Raw genomic sequence first — 21,270 nt, 5'->3', positions numbered from 1 at the left:
GGCTTCATAGGAGCTTTTCCTTTCTCTTCCCGAGATGGTCTTGCAAAAATACTTTGAACCATCCTTCTAAGTTTGGATTACCCTACATTAGCCTGTAGTTGCTGAGTCAAAATTTGTTGTAAGGCATCCTCTAACAAAGCAATCCTACTTGGACAATGTATGGGTTGCAAGGCGCGACATCTGTTGTGCCGGCTAGACTCCCAATTCAACGGGATCCACCCGTGAGGCTTCTTCCTCAACTTCCATTGCAATTGCTTTTATTTCATCCATAGAGTCTCAAGTCTAGAGTCCAAGAGTTTACCCTTGCTTGGGTTTATTTGTTTTGTTTGTTTGTTTGTTTTTTCACACACTAACCAAAGCTGAAATCTCAACTTGCATAAACTTGAATTCCAAAACAATTTTGTACACAGACACAATCCAAACTACAAACTCTCTAGAACTATAAATTCACATCCACTAGACCAATATCATTTTCATATGCTAGGGAAATATCTACAACCTTCGGAATAACTGCAACTCAAAATAACTCAATTCCAAGGCAAAATGAACTAACATAAATCAAAATTGAATTCAAAAGGACATAGAAAGATCCCTAGTCTGATTCAGTCCATGTATAGCTTCCGAATCGCTTTGATTTCATGCCCAAGCATTCAAGGATGCCGAAAACCCCACAAAAGCGCCTCTTCCAGTTCCATCAGTTTATGGATTAAAAAAACGGGATTCCATCAATGATTGACGGAAATTTTCAAATCTACACTTCTGTAAGTCGTTTCTTCCATGTTTAAAATGCTTTATTGACTTACAATTACACCAATGGTCGTGCGCTCCCTCTATCCTTCAGCAGCTGGGTGTTGTAAATCCAAATTAGTCGTCCCAAATGATCACCAATCCCTTGCCTAACGCCTCTTGAAATCATTCATCCTCAGAAAACAAATGAAACAATACACATAAGTCGTCACCTCATGCGGTGGGCTCCCCTTCGTTCAAACCCTCATGTGTAGTCGTGAACTTAATCAGCTACATACATACATATATACATACACACATACATACTTATATACATACATACATATATACATATACATATACATACATACATACATACATACATACACGTGTGTGTGTGTGTACACATATATATGTGTATATATATATATATATGAATATATTTACACACAAACACACACACACACACACACACACACACTTTTTTTGGTAAAATCCAGTGTATTTATATTGTCATAAATTTACAAGATGGGAAGTCTCCCACACACTGACATTAGACTCCAAAAGAGAGCCCAATGGAAAGACTAAAAAACAGGTAGAGAACACTTCAAGGCTAGTAGCATCCAAGTCCCTTCCAGCAAAACTGTCATATAAGGATTGCTTGAGGGACATTCTGAAGAAAATATATGCCTGAGGAAACTGTTGACCCATCCTAGAATGCAGTCTCTGTGTCCAAATGGTCCATAGTACCCAAAAGCGAGTCCAGTGAAAGAAGAGGAGGAATGGAGACATCTGAGATGAGAGGCATCCAAACATCCAGAAGAGTTTCCCAAATCTGATAGAGGGAAACCGAAGCCGCAGCAAATGAGAAATATGAGTGATCAATATGCGAGAGTGTGGGCAAGACCATAATAGGTGAGGAACTGTCTCACAGTGATGAGAACAACGGGAGCAGGAAGGGGAAGCAATGCGGCGTGCTGCCAATTTCACCCCAATGGAAAAAGCTCCCACTATACATCTCCAAAAGAAAAGCCTCTGTTTCAATGGCAATTTGGCTTTCCAGATTTTCATGAGTCGTGATTGCCACCAAGATAGAGGCCTATCCAAATTCCAAAGAGTGTTGGCATGCTTGTCAATCCATGGCGGTGGAAGAAGAAATCTGTAGACCTTCGAGGAGGTCAGATTGTGCATTGAGAGCGTATGGGTAGCAGGAGGTAAGGAAGTCAAATTCCAGTCCAGTAATCTGTCCTGTACAAACAGTGGAGGAACCGGAACAAATGGTTGCAACATAGTTGAAAGTATTCTCCAAATGGACCTACGATGCAGACCCAAGGAGAATGTCCTGTAAGCTTGTGGAAATGAAAGCATACAACCTTGTTGATCCACAACATCGCCAACAAATCTTATGCCCAATTTCATGAGATTGTATGCTTTAATAGGTGCATGTAAAGCGAGAGGCAATTCAAACACCTTGCTCCAATGGATGCTTTCCAAGCGAAAAGAATTACCATGAGGAGAAGAAGCACCTGCCCATTTAGCATATGAGAGAATTCTCTTCCAATCATGAATAAAAGCAATAGAAACAGGGCAACCAGGAATTTTCCCCTGAAATGTGGTCATGACTGCTTCCCAGTGATCTGTAATCCAATGCCCATATGCATGGGACGCCATGTTTGCACACATAGCTGCTAACATAATAGCCCATGGCTGTTTTTGCTGAAAAAAATCAGCAATCATAGTGCTCTTTCTTGCCAACGTATGAGCCTGGAGATTGAGAATATTCAGCCCCCCATGAGTCTTGGGTGAACAAATAGACTGCATAGGTAGTAGTCGCAAAGCCTTTTTATGAGATTTACTTTTCCAAAATATCTCCATAGCCTGGGACATATAGGAAGCCAAATGCTTGAAAGACCAGGGAAGAAGAGGCAAATAAAATTGCACGTATGCCATAATGATGGACTGTACTATCTGAAGTTGAACATGTAGAGGCCAAGTGGACAAATGCCAGTATTCCAGCTTCTTGTTGATCTTTTGAAGCACCCATTTGAGCTGTTGTTGCGGGGTAATATTCCAGCCAATGGGGTAGCCTAGATGCCTCACAATAGTGTGGGAAGAGATAATGTGGCTTGGCCAGAGAAGTGTATGCCAATCAGCTTCTTTCAAAGCTAGAAGTTTTGATTTCTGAAAATTGATTTGCAATCCAGCAGCTATGCCAAAGTCATTCAGTGTATGCATCAAGTGAGAAAGGTCACTTTGAGAATTCCTGGGCATAAAGTATGAATCATCGGCATAGGCCTGTGCAAGAAATGACTGTGCCCCTGGAATTTGCAAGCCATGAAGCTGTCCTGTATCTGCAAGATAGTCCATATGCAACAGTAACGGATGGGTAGCAATGGCATACAGTAAAGAACTAAGAGGGCAACCCTGTCTCACTGAGCGGGTCATAGTCCAGGTTCTTGACAACCCACCACCAAGCAAGCACTGCGCCGTGGCCTGAGAATAGAGGTAGTAGATGATATGGACGAGCCGAGGGCCAAATCCCAATTTAGGCATGGTCTGAGAGATAAAATCCCAATGGACAATATCAAATGCTTTTGCAATGTCTACTTGCAGAATGAGAACATCTTGTTTAGAATATTTGGCATACTCAATCGCAAGCAAAGCATTGGAGATATTGTCAGTGATCTGCCTTCTGGGGACAAACCCATACAGCCTAGGATGAAGTCCTGCTTGCAGAAAGAAGCGAACCCTGAGGACAATCATTTTAGCAATGAGTTTGTAAATAACAGGCATGAGAGATATAGGCCGCCAATCAGCCATCGTCTCACACAACCTTTTTTTGGGAATCAATTTGACTAGGCCATGTTTCCAGGATGGGGGAAGAGATTGTTCTGCCCAAGCATGATTGATCATTAGAAGAAGAGTGTTCTTGAGATCACCCCAAAATGCACAGAAAAATTCGACAGTCAATCCATCCCAACCAGGAGAGCTGCTTTTGCGTAGATGACTCAAAGCATCATCCAGTTCACTAAGCATAAAAGGCTGCTCCAATGCATGAGCCTGTTCCCGAGATAAAATGGGCTGGACATGCATAAGAAATTGAGACCTAGCTGCATCCACTTGCATCAGATGATCAGGCTGAAGAGAAAGGAGATGCTGGAAATGACTAGAACATAGCGATTCCAATTCTGATTTGGAAGTGGTCCAGGTGCAATCATCTTTCTTGATCCTGCAAATATCCTCCTTTCGCCTATCCGCATGAAGACTTTTAAAAAAGGCTTTGGAGGAGCAGCCCTTATCCAAAAGGGGTTTCATGCGAGCTCGGATTTGCCACTTCTTTAATTTGCGAAGATCATTTTGGTGGATGATATGAACCGCATAAGCACAAGAATCTTGTTCAGAAGAGGTAAGCTGCCTATGAGAACTGATTGCATCCATTTGCTGCTTGTGAGACTGAGCCCATTTCAGCTTGAGCCTGAGGTTTCATATGTAACTCCGTCCATAATCTTGAATAACAGCCTGTAAGCGATGAGCAAGACTGATCCAAGCAAAATCCATATCCTCCTGAGCATGTAAGAGGAGGGGACGGACAGCCACTCTCACCATGTTCTGAAATTGTTGATGAAGCAAATAAGCACTATTAACATGGAGCAGGCGACGACCAAAAAAAGGCATATCATCTGTCAGATGTGCTATTGATAATGTCAAGCATACTGGAAAATGATCAGAGAGCAAGAGGGAATGATCAATCCAAAGTGTACATGTAAAATCAGCATACTGCTGAGCATGCAGCAATACCATCTGTCAAGTCGAGCCCAGTAATGAGTAAAGGCATTGCGATGATATGTATAACCCATATCTCTGTCCCTTGTTGAGAGCCATAAATCTTCTGCATGCAGGGATGAGAGCATATCTTCCCAATGTCGAATCTTAGTGGGGATCATGTGAGAACGATGAGTGGTATTGTCCTGAGTGGCAGGCGAGTTGTTGAAGTCTCCACACAAAAAAGCATTGGACAGCCATTGATATTGTTTGAGGGAGTCCCACATTTGAGCTCTAGTCGCAGAGGTTTGTGAGGCATAAACAGATGCTATTTCATAGAGATCAGCCTGCCAGATGCACCTGATCACCATCCATCGACCCTGAGGGTCATTGTAAGCAACCGTGGGCTGCATATCATGTTTTACCAGCATGCAGACCCCCGAAAAGTGCATTGTACCAGCATAAAAAATATCATAACCAGCATAGTGGCCTTGCTGGCCAGCCAAGAAGTGTTGGTTGTGTTCCTGTAAAGAGATCACATCGGGATGCATTCTATGTACATAATGCCAGAAAAGTCTCCACTTATTGACATTGCAAAGACCCTGAACATTGTATGTAATGCAAGTAATTGAAGTAGACATAGAAGATATGTACAGTCAAACCAAAAAGCAGAGTAAAGTATAAGCTGTCAGGCCTCAGCCATGACATCAACATCCACTTGGCCTCCTGGATCATTAGCTCTATGATCCTCATCATTGTCACATACCGGGATGCCCCTTTTTAACACATCAACCCACAGTTGAGAAGCAAGGCTGTCAGCGGGGGTAGAGGTCTGACCAGGGGTAGAAGTTGAAGCATCCCAATGGCGAGATTGTAACGGACGTGGTTTGAGAGCGAATACCTTTTCGGGTTGCTGCCAGGCACCCTGGGTAGAGGCATGAGATTCTGAAATTTTGCCCTTCCCCTTATCCTTTTGCTTAGCTGAAACCTGAACCACATTTTCTTTGGAAGGGACAGATTTGGATGCGATATCACCCAGTTTGGTAGGCATAGCCTTAGACCCCGGAGCATAAGTAGGAGGGGGAGTATTTTCTGGAGCAATAGCTGTAGGTGGGAGCTGATGCAGAACTGCAGGACACTGTGAGGCTAGGTGGCCAAACTTATGGCATGTGAAACAAGCACCTGCAAAAACTCCCCATTTCAAATCAAAATATTTTTCACCGAGGGGAACATCCTCCACTTCTACCGCAATGGAAGGAGGGGTTGGGTGATTTGTATCCCAAAGAATACAAAAGCGATTGCGATTACCCGAAGGACGGGGTGGGCATACAACTTGCCCCAAAGTGGCTGCCAAACTTGGTAACTCAGCCCTCATATAGTCCGGAAAATCCACTACCTCAACCCATACGGGGCAGTGATGTCGAATGAGGCTGTGGTAATCCTTATTTGGCGACCATGGCATGACATGCACCATTTGTCTGCCATAGAATAAGGGCGACATCTCCAATATCTGCTGACGATATGAGGCATCCGAAAAATGCACTTCATAAAAACCCCTGGAAGCAAAGTATACTCCTTCAACAAAGCAGCCTCCCAACAATGCCTGAACCCACTGGGCCACATCATTGGCTGAAGGTAACTTTCCTGGGAAAAAAATGATAACTGCTTGCTGAGAGAACTTTCAAAGAGGAGCAACCAATGAAGGCAGCTTCAACTTATATTTGATGGCCGGGGGAGGTTTGGCCCACTCCTTCCGGCTGTGATGAAATTCATCTTTAAGCATGTCAAAAACATAGTGAGCGTCTACAGAATCTGTAGTGGAGAAATCAACTTGCTGTCTTTTGGAGTCCCGGGAAGACTCCTTGCGAGAATAACTTTTGAACTGGTCCTCAATGAAGAGAAGCAGGGTGGGATTGATGAAAAGGCGCAAGCAGAACAGAACTGTACGGACAAGGAACGGGGTGGAAGTGCAAGCTGTACGGACTGTACGGAATGTACAAATCGTACGGGTGTACGGAATAGGGACTGCGGGGGTTGAGTCGTACGGAAGGCGAGAAGGTGCGCAGAGGCTGTACGGAATGCAGAGAGGGAAGAGGCTGCTGACGCAGAACGGTGAGGCAAGCTGTACGGAAAAGGACGGAAGGTACGGAAACACAGCGTGGATGAAGAGCGTGGATGAAGATCAAAGGACGAGCAGATGTGGCCAGGCTGCACCGGGAAGAAGGAAACTGTCTGTACGGCGTCCGTACAGTTGTACGGGCTAAGCGCAGGGCTGTACGGAGTCCTGACGCAGACCTGTACGGGGGTTCAGGGAGGCTGAGCAGCAACCCTCACGACCTCACCCACGATCCACGACAGGAGCACACACTACACACACCTCACACACACACACACACACACCACACACACATACACACACGATTCCCACACTTACACACACACACATATATATATACATGTGTATATATATTTATATATATACATATAAATATATACATGTATATATTTATATGTAAATAAATAAATAAATATAAATATAAATATATATATACACATGTATGTACATGTATGTACATACATGCATGTATGTACATGTATATACATATATATATACATGTATATACATATGTATATATATACATGTATATACATATATATATATATATATACATGTATATATATATACATGTATACATGTATATACATATGTATGTATGTATGTACACGCACACACACACATATATATATACATGTCATCGCACAATACCGACCATGACAAATCTTTGTGGCATAGAATTAAAGATTCCAAATACAGCTCGAGTAAGAGCTCGCCACTAGCTAGATACTAGCTTCATATGAAGTTGGGCAACGAACTCATTCGTTCGATTGTCATCGGAAGTTGGCCATGCAATCTTCCTGGGCACGGTTGCTGCGACAAATAGTCTGCTAACATCACCAATCCTTCCCGATTTCATGCAATCCGAACAGAGGTTCAATTCTCGTCATCATCTTCCCTCTGATAGCTATGGTTCAAAATGACGCCCTTCATCGCTGCACGAAAGTCAATCGGCACAAATTTTTTCACAACCCCCTTTCATAGCCTGGCGTTCTGATACCAAATGAAACACTCATACACAAAACTGCTTCGGACTTGAACATCACGGGCGATTGCTTTTGTTAACCTCCCAACCATGCTTTGCAAGAATTGTCGTCAGCATCGAAAATGCCTATACGTTGATTCACGAGTTCTTTTTCTTCTGCAGAGCCGCCAAACTTCCTAGATAGGCCTAGATTGCCACATGTCCATTTTGTAAGGCCACACTAAGATGTTCCTTTCTACCCCTTCTTGGGATTCCTTTAAATCATTTGCCCCTAGGCACAATCCATAATTAGGAACACCTAGATCTAAGCCGTTACACCCACCTAGTCATGCAAATCACCCTCACCGATGACCTTGACATTGATTAAAGCTCAATGCAGATTATTTACAACTGTCGGTCCTTCAAAGAAAAAATGCCGACTGACCCTTCCAAGGTCGTGTTACCTCCGCTTGAGTATAATAGTTGAAGGGGACAAGGATTGGTAAACAAGTAGATGTTTGTGAAATCGAAGATGGAAGGTCAATGTATACACAATTAGGATCCATCTATCATCTAGCTAAACAAGGATTGGCTAAACGGGTAGATATTTGCCAATCGAAGATGGAATTTTGATTTAAACACAACTAGGATCCCTCTGTCACTGGGGAGAAAAAACTAAGAGGTTGGAGTTTTTTTTTGGGGGTGGGGGGGAGAACGCAGCAGAGAGGAAGGGGCAAGAGGAGGGGGGCAGTAAGAGAGGGGAGGGGCAGCAGACGGGGAGAGAGGGGAGGGATAGTAGTGAGTGGGAGCAAGGTGGAAGGGCAAGGGAAGGGAGGGAGGCAGCAGCGGGAAGGGAGGCAGTAGCACGGGTGGGGGGGGGGGGGGGGGTCAGTAGGGAGGGAGGGAGGGAATGGAGAGGGAGGCAGCGGTGAGGAGGAAGTGAAGGGGAGTGGGAGGGGGGAAACAGTAGAGGGGAGGGAGGAGTATGGGAGAGCGGCGGAAGGGGGAGGGAGGTGCGAAGGTAGAGCAGGTAGAAGGGGGAGAGAGGGTCGGTGAAGTAGGTGGCAGGAGGGAGGGGGGGATAGCAGCGGGGCAGGAGAGGCAGTGAGAGGGAGGGGGCAAGGGGCTGCAGCTTCAAAAAAAATAACTGGATAAATTTCACTCAAAAGTCATACTGAAATTTCTTCTTGAGCATCTCTCGTGAATTTCATAGGATTGCCTGGTCTAACCCTTGGTGATGATTTTGGCGAGCATTTTAGTGTGGCATATTTGGAGAGCCAAATGCATGGAGGCTTTGGATGGCACCCTGACCCATCCTTCACACACATTGCCCAGTATATGGACAATAATATACATACCTTGTTGGCCATTTGGGTGCGCATGTCTTGCCATTTTTTTCAGAGTCCTCCGTAGGGTTGAGGTGGCATCTTCAGTGGATTTTCTCTTGCTCTCTAGGATGAACATTTATTTGCCTTTTGGGGCTTGCTTTTTCATGCTTGCGTGATGTATATCTACCATGACATACTTAATAGAAGTCCTTCTCATGAAAAAAAAACAAAAACCTCGATGATGTCTCCTAAATCTATATTCCTTGATTGCATCACGAGTACAAGAAGTCCTAAATGCTTCACCTCTGACAAGTTTGCTTTGGGCCTTTTAAAAAGTTTTTGCATACTTTATGGTTGCTTAAAGCTTGCTGCATGTCCATACAGCTTTCGTGTGAGTTAATAGCCTTGAATGGTGAACCTACAAATGTTGTTTAATTGTGTGTTCAATGCATGTAGTTGTAAAACGTAGCATCAGCATGTTGAGCTAACGTTATTAGGTATTGATCTTTATTTAGCATTTCGGGTTCGGGTTTAGGGTGGCATATTGAAATATAAATCCTTGTTAATTGTGGATTGAATCTAATCGATGTCTATGAATTTTGCAGATTCAAGGCATTTTTATTGTGAATATTGAGCCTTCAAGGACATCTACCCGATGGAGACGAAATCTGATACAGAGGCTGCTCTCACCATTACAGCTTAGCTTTGCTGTAACCACTGTAAGTGCAGCTGTAAGCAGTTTTCTCTTTTTTTTTCTCTAGAAATAGACTTTTATTAAGTAGGAGAAAAAACCCGCGAGAGTAAGCTCAAAGCGGAATACATCATGAAATCATGAGGATAAATAAAACCCCCTCAAAGTGAGGTGGAAAACAACCAAGGCTGAGGCTGAAAGTGCCACCTCTATCCTGTAGGAGTCTTAGAGAAGAAAGGAGAATCCTTCCATTCCCTGAAGAAAGAAGCCCTCCTAGCTGAGGCTGCACGGGAGTCTCCCTGCATACTCATCCATACGGCCATCAAAGTATGTACGGTGTCTGTCCAGATGTCTGTCCAGATACTAGCCAAAGTGTGCGAGGGATGGACCTGAGTACCCTCCATAGCCTTTGTGCATCTGGCTGTCCAGATATGCCATGATGCTATGCTTAAAATCTCCCAAGAAGTATCCACAGAGGCATGTACATCTGTAAAAGGAAGGTGTGGTACCACATCCAACGAACACGACTCAATCTGATGACGTCAAACCAAAATGGCCCAAGAGGAGTCAAGTCTCTCATAGAATATCTGAGGTCTTGTAAGAGAAAGCCAAGCCACTGAGCCCCATGTCATAAAGAATGGGAAGTGGGCAAAGTGACTAAAAATCTTGGCTGCCCCCATCCAAATCATCCTTGCCTGTCTGCAATCCCATAAACAATGCTGAATAGTCTCCGAAGCAGAGAGGCAACAAGGGTAAGTAGGGTCCGCTCCAAACCTGGATCTCCAAAGGTTCACTGCAATCCCACCATGGATAGAAAGCCAAAAGAAGAGAGTGATCTTTCTATTCTTGTGGGATTTTCAGAGTCTCCTCCAGAAGCACCTCTGCAGATCCGCAGTGATATCAAATGTCTCCCAATGAGGAACTCTGGAAGGTCTCCAACCTCTACTACTGAGCTGAAATCTCCTGGCATTACTGACCGTGTAACGAAAGAAGGGGATGCTCTTCTCTCGATGCCCTGCGTCAATCCACTTCCACTCTCCAGGGTCCCACTGCAAATACCTAATGGGAACTCCCCCGTAGAGCCAAAGCCTCCAAGACCCGATGGAGAGTAGCCGGGGGTCTGGGTCGAGGAACCACTCTGAATTTGATCCCTGCACCAAAAGACCTACAACCAAGAGACCTACAACCAAAAGCTGGAGGTCAAGCAAGATGTCCTCTGTGGATCTGAGTAATCTACCACCATCCTGCACACTAAAAACTAAAGCATCCTCCTGTGCATCTCGAAAGGCCAAAACCTGAAGCGGAACACCGCCTCTCGTAAAAGTATCTGCCCAAGTGGAGCAAGTGAGTGGCATATCTTCTGTGTCTACCCAATCCTTTGGAAGGGCTGCCTCAATCTGCAAGATCCTCCTTGCACTCCCTCTGAGATGTTCTGTCAATTGAGACTTGGTCTCCTCTGAAAGCCTACGGAAAGCTTTCCAAGACCCCAAAGATGATGTAGGTCCCCTCTCCCACCTGGACCACTGCATGTAGAGTGAGGCACCAAGTGGTCTGCCATGATCATCTAAAATACTGTCATTCCACATGATGGGTTGCTATCAATCTCTTCACGAGAGGAAGGAGGAATCCTTCGAAGAGTGCTCCTGAAACTGGCCCATGCTTTCAGAATTACAACCATGAGAGGGGATGAAGGTAATCTGAGGTGTGCTGTGGTGAAGATCCACCTAATACTGCTCATCCAGTCTCCTCCTGAAGAAGGTGTGCACCTCTGTATGTTACTAATAAGAAAGGCCTTTTACAGCAGTTCCTGCCCTGGCATAAGTCCCCGCACCACCATCTTGCATAGTAAAGCTCTGCATTGTAAATATGGATCAATAATATTGAGAACCCCTTCCTGTGTAGGGAGGATGAGGGTCTCGCAAGCCACCCTGGCTAAGGTATCTGTTGTGCCATCAAGCCCACTCCAAAGAAAATTTATGATCGGCTCCTGAGCTGAGTGATGCAGTCCCTAGAATAGCACCAGCAAGAACAAACAAACCAGGCTGTGGCCAAGAAGACCTGGTTGACCACCACAACTCTAGAGGCAAGATCCAGCTTGGCTGAGCTCCAAAAAAGGAGCTTCCTCCTGATGCTCTTCAACACAGGAGCAAACTGTTGCGTGGAAAAAATATCCAAGCTGACCTAGCAGCCCAAATACCTAACAGGCACACCCCCTCTGAACCCAAGTGAATCCTATGTCAAGCCCCCAAACTTGAGTGTCCTCATCACTGATCCAAAAGCCATTGGATTTATGCCAATTTATTTGCGCCCCCGCCGCCAAGCAAAATAAATCCAATGCTGTCCTGAAAGAAGTGAGCGTCTGTGGAGTGGCATCCAAGTAAACTGCTGTGTCATCTGCCAACTCACTGTCAAGTAACTCCTCTTCCCTTCTAATGGGAAGTCTCAGCCCAAAGATGTCAGCTTGAGATCTAACATAGATACTCATAGCTTCGGCCACGAACAAAAAAAGGAAAGGAGCAAGGGGGCATCCCTGACGGACTGATCTGGAAATCTGAAATCTCTCACCCCTTACCCCACCAATAAGTACCTGGCTGTGGGCTGATCTATACAAAGAGGAAACACCTCTGATCCAAGCATTAAGCGGTTTTCTTATTTCTATATATCTAATATAAGCTTAATTTCATTTGTTTCAATGACTTTGTTTGTCTTGTTTGTGTCTAGATAAGAAATGGAAGATCAAAATCAATGGGGGATTTGGAATTAATTAAAAGAGATTTAAAAAACTTTGGGAGAAGCAAAGAAAGATTTTGTTGCCATCAAATTTACAAATTTACAAGACAATATTACAGCAGATGATGGAAACCCTCTTCAACAATATGCAAACCCAAGGTCGAGGACTGTGTTGCCGTTGCAATCAAAACCCTAAAAACTCAAAATTGTGGAACAATTAAAAAAGAAGCTTATCATCTGCCGTTTCCACAGTCCATCAACCTCATAGACAGCAAGGAATTGTGTTTGGCACTGTTTCAAATGCTCGAGAGGAGATATGTGTATCTAGTCCTTGCTTTGCAAAAGCTATGTATAGTTTCTACTCAATACTAGCTAGTGGATGGGCTGTGAAAATAGAGTTGACGATTAATCAATAGAATCAAAGCGCAAGGCTCCAAAATGAAACATGGGTCACTACATGGCGTGTGGCTCATGTGTCTCTGGCTGCATTGCTCGTCGTCGTCTCATCCCACTGACCTGTGCTGCCCTCATGCTGTCTGTCTTTTCCTCCTCTACTCCGCCATGTCTAGGGGCAGACTCAAATGCATAGAAATCTGTATTGTTGAGCTCGATCCATCCCTGTCTCCCAATGGTATTGCCCCCTCATGCTCTTTGATTTGTGTTGTTGCATCTCCATAAGATACAGGCCAATGCAGACTTGGTCCTAGAAATGAATCAGTCGCGAGAGAGGCCCATAGCCGTGTCCTTCCTGAAAGAGAGAGTGATATCATCCACAAATCTCATAGTAAACCGGAAAAGCACATAGGAAATGCTCCTCTGTCTCTCTCTCCCCCAAAGTGCGTAGTTTAGGTGTACGTGCGGCTCTCCCTATCTCGATCCTCGGCTGGTGAGATGAGACCCATATCCGATGGCAATTTCGAGGGCATGTAAAACACGTTTGTCCTCCAGATATTGGGGTCTGCCATTCTCCGATACTCTCAAGAAGTGGTCCTGGTAGAACCGGATCTTAGTAGGGAACTCTTGCCCCTGCCCGCCCCCCAGTGCATGACATATAGAGCTGGAGCAGTTCCAACCATATAATTCGTTTGACCTCATCCCATGGGACCAAGGGGACAGAAGCATCCAAGGGGACCAAGGGAGAATCGTCAAATTTCTGTAGCTTACATAAATCTTTTGGAGAAGACTAGAAGTCCCTTAGAAATAGGAAATCATTATTTTCTTTCAGCTTTTTATACATGGAGGGATTGCAATGAACATGTGGAGAGCTTGGCTCTCTCTTTCACGGCCTTAGATCTTTTATGAGAGGCATGAGCCTTCTTGGGCTCTTTCGGTTCGAGGCCACTTAGTTGAGTCATGCTCTCTGGATGATCTTCTTCACTCTCCTTGTTGGGACATTTGTGATCAAGGGCTTGCTCTAAGGTGCATGTGTGCATCTAGTAGCAATCACATGTTTGTGTGATATTAGAGCTCTAGGTTCTAGAAAACCCTTTAGCCCCCTAGTTGCCACATCATCATCTTCTTCCCATCTTTCTCCTCCTCCATATTTTCTTCCCTTTTCTGTCCCGATTTTTGCTTAAGCTTGTTCTTGCTTGTTTCCGCACCATTTCCTGAGTCCTTTCAGCTGTAGTTTCCCTTGATAGGGCGCACCTCTGACTCAAAGGAATTAGAGAAATATCCTCTTTGTTGCCCATGCCGACACTTACTCTTCCCAGCAACCTCACATCCAATTCTCCCTGCTGGAGACAAATTTCGCCCAGCCCTCCTAGCTACTGTTGGGCAACCCTTTGAGGAAGATGTTGATGAATTTTGAGCACCGATGCTCCAGTGGATGAGGAGAAATCAACAAAAAAACCAGTCCGGCTTGCTTAAGCTCTCCTGGGTGACATTGCACCATTTTGTGTCTGTCCTTGCTGGTGGCTTTGGGTGATGGAACTAGATAGGAGGCATGCTAGGCTAGGCTAGATAGCAAACATAATGAAATGGAAATGGAAAGCAAAGGAAATGAAATGCTTAGAAAGAAATGAACAACCAAAGGAAAGTACTTACATAACCAAAGAGACTTCATGCTTGATTGATTTGACAAATGAAAGTACAATGCCTTTATAGGATAGCCAAACACACACTCTAAGTAGCAAATGTATATGGGATAACTCCCAATATGACATGTGGCACTCCTAGATATAAAATAGTCTAGAACTCACTCTAGGACTCAATAAAACACACTAGAAGTCACTCAAATTGACTCCATTCCCTAACACCCCCCCATGGAGGAAAGGTGAAGGACTACTGGAATGGAACCAAGAACAGAACATGACAATGATAGGGCTTGATTGATTTGACAAGTGAAAGTACAATGCCTTTATAGGAGCGTGTTCATAGGTTGATCCAAGCACTCTCATGGCTTGAGACTCAACATGCTCAGAGGCTCATGTCTTAGCATGGCTACATGACCAGCTCATTGGTCTAGGGAATACACCAACATCCTAGAGACCCTATCAAAGCCAATACATAGCTCCCACAGTTTATCCCCCTCTTGGCTCCAAGGACTAATTAGGGACATGGAGCCACACACCATAGATGTCAAAAGAAATACATCATTTTAGGAGAACTATCCAAGGCACATAACCTTGATTGACCCAACACACATCATTATTTTATTCATTTTTGGACTGGGGAAAAAAGAAGCTGTCCAAGAAGAAAGAGATGAGGAGAAAGGAGGGAATGAAAGGGAGCTCAATCATGGAGGAGGTGATGGCTTCCATTTGTGGGCTTCCCTTATCCTCTAGATTGAGCATAGAGAAGGGAAAGGTAGGAAAGGAAGCTCTGATACCACATGATGGAACTAGATAGGAGGCATGCTAGGCTAGGCTAGGCTAGATAGCAAACATAATGAAATGGACATGGAAAGAAAAGGAAATGAAATGCTTAGAAAGAAAGGAACAACCAAAGGAATGTACTTACATAACCAAAGAGGCTTCAGGCTTGATTGATTTGACAAGTGAAAGTGCAATGCCTTTATAGGATAGGCACACACACACTCTAAGTACCAAATGTATATGGGATAACTCCCAATATGACACATGGCACTCCTAGATATAAAATAGTCTAGAACTCACTCTAGGACTCAATAAAACACACTAAATGTCACTCAAATTGACTCCATTTTTTAACATTGGGCTGGTATATAAGCTTCACGCTTCAAAAGCCCTCTCAAATTTGCTTCATGGTGTTTGAATTGAGGTCTCTGCTTTTCTCTGTTTTTACACTATAGTTTTGGACAGTTTTGGTGATTGGATGCTTGATGCAAGCTTGAAAGAGTGTTGAGGATGATTTACTGTTAGTAAACTTTAAGTTAGTTATTTTATTTAAAATTCCTAGCTCTTGTTGCTCTTCTAATGCTTCATATGTGAAAGCAAAAGAAAAGAAGAAGAAAGAAGCACCCAACAGAAAAGTGTCAAAGCTTGTGAAGAAAAAGCGATATTATTATTCTGATGCAAAAAGACTAGGATTCTTTGATTTCATTGCTTGCAATATGCACTTGTATGGTTGAGATTTATAGCCATTTGTAAGAGAGCAGACACTACCTAATCATAAAGGTAAGACCCTCTCATGGCTACCTTTAAAATAGACAAATTCAATGAACAAGGCTTCCATACTTGGCAAATGAAAATTAATTTGTGCTTATGAAGGAGAATTTGTGGGATTTAGTTAAGCCAGGGAATCAGTCATTAGAAGAGGGTGAATCCACCACTACCAAAGGAAAGGAGAAGGCAAGTGACTCTAGTTCAACAACATCAATAGATGCTAAAAGGCTAGAGAAGCCTATGTAATTATTGCATTAGGTTTGGGAGATGATGATGTGCATCATATTTCTGATTTGGAATCTCCTTATGAGGCCTGGCATAAGTTAGATGTGCTATTTGGTGCTAGCTCTTGTAACTCAAAATTGACTTTGAAGATTAAGCTCTTTGAACTTAAGATGAATGGAGACTCTGTTGCAGCTTATGTCAACACTATGAGGAGTCTTATGACACAATTGGCCTTAGTCAACTCTCCAATCACTGAAGATGATGCAATGGCTGTGTTGTTGAAGAGTATGCCCCAGGATTTTGACTATGTTGTGAGTACTTTGAAGAATTTTTCCCAATCAACACTAGAGAGCATCGTCAGTGCTCTACAAGAAGAAGAGAGAAAGAAGACTTCAAGGAAGGTAGAAGATCAAACTGAAGCACTTACAGTGAAGTTCTCATAAAAAAGCAGGTACAAAGCATGCAAGCATTGTGGAAAGACCAATCATCTTGAAAAAGGTTGCCATAGAATCAATCCATGCACTTATTGTGGCAAAAACAATCACTCTGAAAAGTTTTGCAATGAGAAGAAGAAAGACAAAGCAAATATGGTTGAAGAAAGAACTTCATCACCAAATGAAGCAACAAATTTTGTGGTAGATGGACCTTCTAAAGTCCAATATCTTTGAACGATTAATCCTTGTACATGCAAGAGAGAGAACCATTTGGGGGAGTTTTATCCCATTTTGTAAAACCTAGACCCTTGGGTACCCTTGTTAGCAAGAGATCCTAGCCATAGATTTATCCTTGACCACCATGAGATGGCTTGTGAAACTATGTGACTAGATGTATCCTTGACATAGCATGAGGCAAGACCTTGAGGAGGGGTATGTTGGGACATTTGTGATCAAGGGCTTGCTCTAAGGTGCATGTGTGCATCTAGTAGCAGTCACATGTTTGTGTGTATGTGTGTGTGTAGTGAGCACACAGTGTGTGCTCGTTTTTGGGTACTATGGACTATTTGGACACAGAGATGGCATTTTAGGATGGGACAACAGTTCCCTCAGGCATATGCTTTCTTCAGAATGTCCCTCAAGCAATCTTTATATGATAGTTATGCTGTGAGGGATTTGGATGCTACTAGCCTTGAAGTGTTTTCTCACTGTTTTTGAGTGCTTCCATTAGGCTCTCTTTTAGAGTCTAATGTCATGTACATTGATTTTATGTTAATTTTATAGTCACTGGTTTCACAAAAAAATGTGTGTGTGTGTGTGTAGTGAGCACACAGTGCTATCTACGACCATGACACATGTGATGATGCAGTAGAAGGCACCTTCTTCAGGAGGTGCCAATGATTTAGGAAGTCCCTATGATGTAGAGCTGATTGCCTTTGATGTAGGAGAGGTGCCTATGATCTAGGCCACCCTCTCTCCCACTCTATAAATGAGAGGTTTCTCTCTCACAGTCAATAGAACACCCTTTTGGATTCTTCTTGTGTTCTCAACTCTTGTCATGATGCATCTCTTCTCTCCCACCACTTCCTAACACTCCATACAGACTTGCACATGCCTTAATGGATACTTTTTGGGAGATTTTAGTGAGCATTTCAGCGTGGTGTATATAGAGATCTAGTTGCAGAGAGGCTCACTCTTCTTTGACATATTCGCTTGTATTTGGACAGACAGTGTACACACTTTGATGGCCATTTGTTTGAGCATGTTGGGGTCTTCCCAGGTGGCGTCTGCCAGGAGGACTATTTTCCTCAGGGAGTGGAGTGGTTCTCCTTTTTCTCAGAGTCCACCACATGTTTGAGGTGGCATTTTCAGCCTCAACCTAGGTGCTTTCTAGCTCTTCATGATGAGCAGGGTGTTTGCGCACTTAGGGCATTTGTTTTTCATGCTATGCATAATGTGTTTCTTCCATGAGCATTGCTCTTGGGGGTTTTTCATACTAAATAGAAATTTTCCATCGATTTTTTTTTTCCCCTTTGAGCCATGGGATCATTCTAAAGCAATGTGCAGTCATCTTCGAGTCACGTGCCAACCGGCAATGACACATCCCATCTCTTTGCATCTATATCAGCGAAGGACCGATGGGTAAGCCTCCGTTGGCCAAAAGACGAAATAAATATGAGATCCTCCTCGGGCAAAAGCTGGTTCAAAGTCGGGATCCAAATCTGGAGATGACTCTTGTGGAATGTCGCTCCCGGATGGACTGTATGGTGAGGCCTCCAACTGAAGTCATCTACTTCTATTGTGTGGTGTAGGAAAAGAACTTTCGTCTTCTCGGTGTTCTCAAAGCTCCCCACTCAGGAAAGGCCAAAACCACTCCCCGCCGGGGGTCCCACTGGATTTCCTGCAAATAGGGTAGGCCTCCCAAAGACACATACACCACTGAAAGAACCCTTCCTGTGAGGAATGGGATCAATATCCTACAACCTTCTTTGAGCAGTAATTTTTGCGGCCGAACTATCGAGGAGGATACTTTTGGATCTAGGTCGCCCTAAGCCCCTCACGCCATGACATCGGGATGGCAGCATTGATCTTCATGAGCCTACTATGAGCACCCCTCAAGTGTGCTATTGTCTAGAACCACTCCTCCATCTCGAGAAGGCAGTGCCCAAGCTTCCAAGGAGAGGGCAGGTCTGTTGTCCCATTGTGCCCAACTGATATGCTTGCGGTAGCCCAACATTTTCCCCATCCTGATCACGGACCTCGGATGCCACATCAAGGGTTGGTGCTCAAATTCATCCTTGCATTGCAACTTTGCATCAACAGTGACCCTTTTCCTATTTGAGAAAATCTACTTGAGAGATTGCTGCCACTGGCCTCCTATGTGAGGAGTGTTCCTTGGAAGCCGCTGTTGGAGTAGGAGCTTGCAAGGCTCTATGCCCGGAGTGAGACTTATAACGAAGAGCTTGCCTAAGAGATCTTTGCTTTGCATCTCTAGGCCTATAATTCTCAGCCCTCCCTTTACCATTTGCTAGGTGACTCATGCTCGAGTTGTCTATGATCAATTTTAAACCGACCTCTTGAGCTGGCCCTTACAACCCCTATGGAAACACCAGCATAACGTAATGTACTAGGCTGTGGCAAAAAAAACTTAATTCATTACAATTGATTAGCATGCGGGGGAAAGTTTGGTAGCGCTCCAATATAGTAGCTTCCTACGATCCAATCCGGCCTGGCATTCTAGGTAGCGTGTCATGTGGCCATAGGGTATCCATATGAAGCCAGGTCAACCCACTAAGTGAGGGCTTTCTCAGATATTGTGAGGAATCATACTAATTTATTCCAATTGATATTGGCTACAATCGAGCTCCAAGGCATTCCACATTGTCTCTAGGCTCTCACTTGGCCCTCTACATACAAGGTTGTGTCACCTGTGAACTTTGAATCCAAGAGGCTCATCTTGGCGGATCGGTGAGCAGATTGTCACAAGACCAGCTTCATGAGATCTCCGAAAGTAGACCAAGGCCTCCGCCACAAACAAGAATAGGAAGGAGGCCAAAGGTTACCCCGCATGTATACAAGCAAAGACCCTCCATACCCACTGGATTGAGAAGCCTAATCTTTTCTTGGTCCCGTCGAAAAATTCCCAGGCCACCTTGTCATAGGCCTTCTCAAAATCCAAGTGTAAAATGACAGGCAACTTACCCTCTTGACGCCCCACTTTGTAGCTTCTGAGAACGTGAAGATGGTGTCCTGAATACTTGTCTCTTGGACAAAGCTATTTGCGTGTCATAAATGATGTCTAGGAGGTGAGGGCGCAACTGCAAACTCAAGACCTTAGCTAAGATCTTGTATGTGGTGTCTAGGAGAGCGTTCGGGCGCTATTGTCAAATGTTTGTCTAATCACCTCCCTTTGGGATCAGACAAATACACTCCCTAGCAAGAGGCTTGGGCAACTGCCCTTGATGGAAAATCTCTTGAAATGCCAAGTGAAGTGGGATGGCCATATGCTCCCAAAAGGTAAGGAAGAAGAGTGGGGAAAGTCCATCTTCCACTCATGCTACCAGGAAGGCCTTGAGGGTCTCCAAAATCTCCTCATTTGCGAAGGGGCCTCTGAAGTTGTGGCTTGGCTGATGAGCAAGGACCCATCGTCTAAAAAATTTGGCTTGTCATCTTGTCCTCTTTTGTTGTACCCACCTAGCCTGCAAGGAATGGTATTATGACTGTGCTCATCTAGCCTCAATGTTATGCACCAGCATGTCACTAGCAAAGGGACCCCTTTTGTTTTTTTTTGCAAAAAGAGACTTCTATTAAGTATTAAAGAAAAACCGTTAGAGCAAGCTCCATACGGGATACATCATGTAATGCATGAAAAGCTCAAGAGCCAAAAAGAAAGGATTGAGGCTGATAGTGCCATCTCAATCCGGTAGAAACCTCCGAGAAAAAGGGAGAACCCCTCCAAACTCGAAGAAATATAGTCCTTCTAGAAGAGGCTGCACGTGAAGGGCCCTGCATGCTAGCCCATATGGCTATCAAAGTGTGAACCGTGCAGTCCAGATACCCGTAAACACGTGTGATGGGTGTATCTGGGTGCCATCCAAGGCCTCAGTACATCTGGCTCTCCAAATGTGCCAAGAGGAAATGCTAGCCAAAATCTCCCAAGAGGTGTCCACTGAAGCATGAGAAGCTCTGAAGGGAGTAAGTGGTACATCCTGAAGAGAGCAGGGCTCTATCACCTGTTGGCCGACTGAGAGTGCCCAAGAAGAAGGCTCACCCTCATAAAACACCTGGGACCCAGTAAGGGATAACCATGCGACCGAGCCTCAAGTCATGAAGAAAGGGGACGTGTGAAAGATGCTGAGTATCCGAGCAACCCCTTTCCAAACAGTCCTCACCTGACTACAATCCCAAAGGCAATGTCGCACTGACTCCTTTGCAGAATGACATCGAGGACAAGTGGGATCAGCCCCAAATCGTGATCTCCACAGGTTCACTGCAATCCCTCCATGAATAGAAAGCCAAAAGGAAAGAGTGATCTTTCTATTTCTGAGGGATTTCCAGAGCCTCCTCCAGAAATTTCTACGCAAATCTGCGGTGATGAAGAAGCTTTCCCAATGGGGGGCTTTGGAGGGAATCCAACCCCTACTGTTCAGCTGAAATCTCTTGGCATTACCAACCGTGAAACAAAAGAAGGGAATCCCCTTCTCTCGGTGC

At 44.3% G+C, this 21,270-nt stretch overlaps 1 protein-coding gene across 2 annotated transcripts in view; it reads left to right on the top strand.

Annotated features, from left to right (window-relative positions):
• The window catches only part of LOC147893620 (alpha-mannosidase-like), a 245,734-nt gene that overhangs the window by 194,158 nt on the left and 30,306 nt on the right, over window positions 1-21,270 (top strand). Inside the window, exon 25 of one of the 2 annotated variants that reach the window (XM_087385656.1) lies at window positions 9,502-9,615. In XM_087385656.1, coding sequence (XP_087241782.1) covers window positions 9,502-9,615 — 114 coding nt within the window. Of the gene's footprint in view, window positions 1-9,501; window positions 9,628-21,270 lie in introns of both variants that reach the window. The other variant, XM_087385655.1, reaches the window with a different exon arrangement.

This window comes from Dipteris shenzhenensis, chromosome 15 (genome assembly GCF_047967505.1).
Source record: "Dipteris shenzhenensis isolate YYH24624 ecotype China chromosome 15, Dip_SZ_1.0, whole genome shotgun sequence".
Taxonomy (NCBI): Eukaryota; Viridiplantae; Streptophyta; class Polypodiopsida; order Gleicheniales; family Dipteridaceae; genus Dipteris; species Dipteris shenzhenensis.
This window is presented reverse-complemented; position numbering and strand designations above follow the sequence as displayed.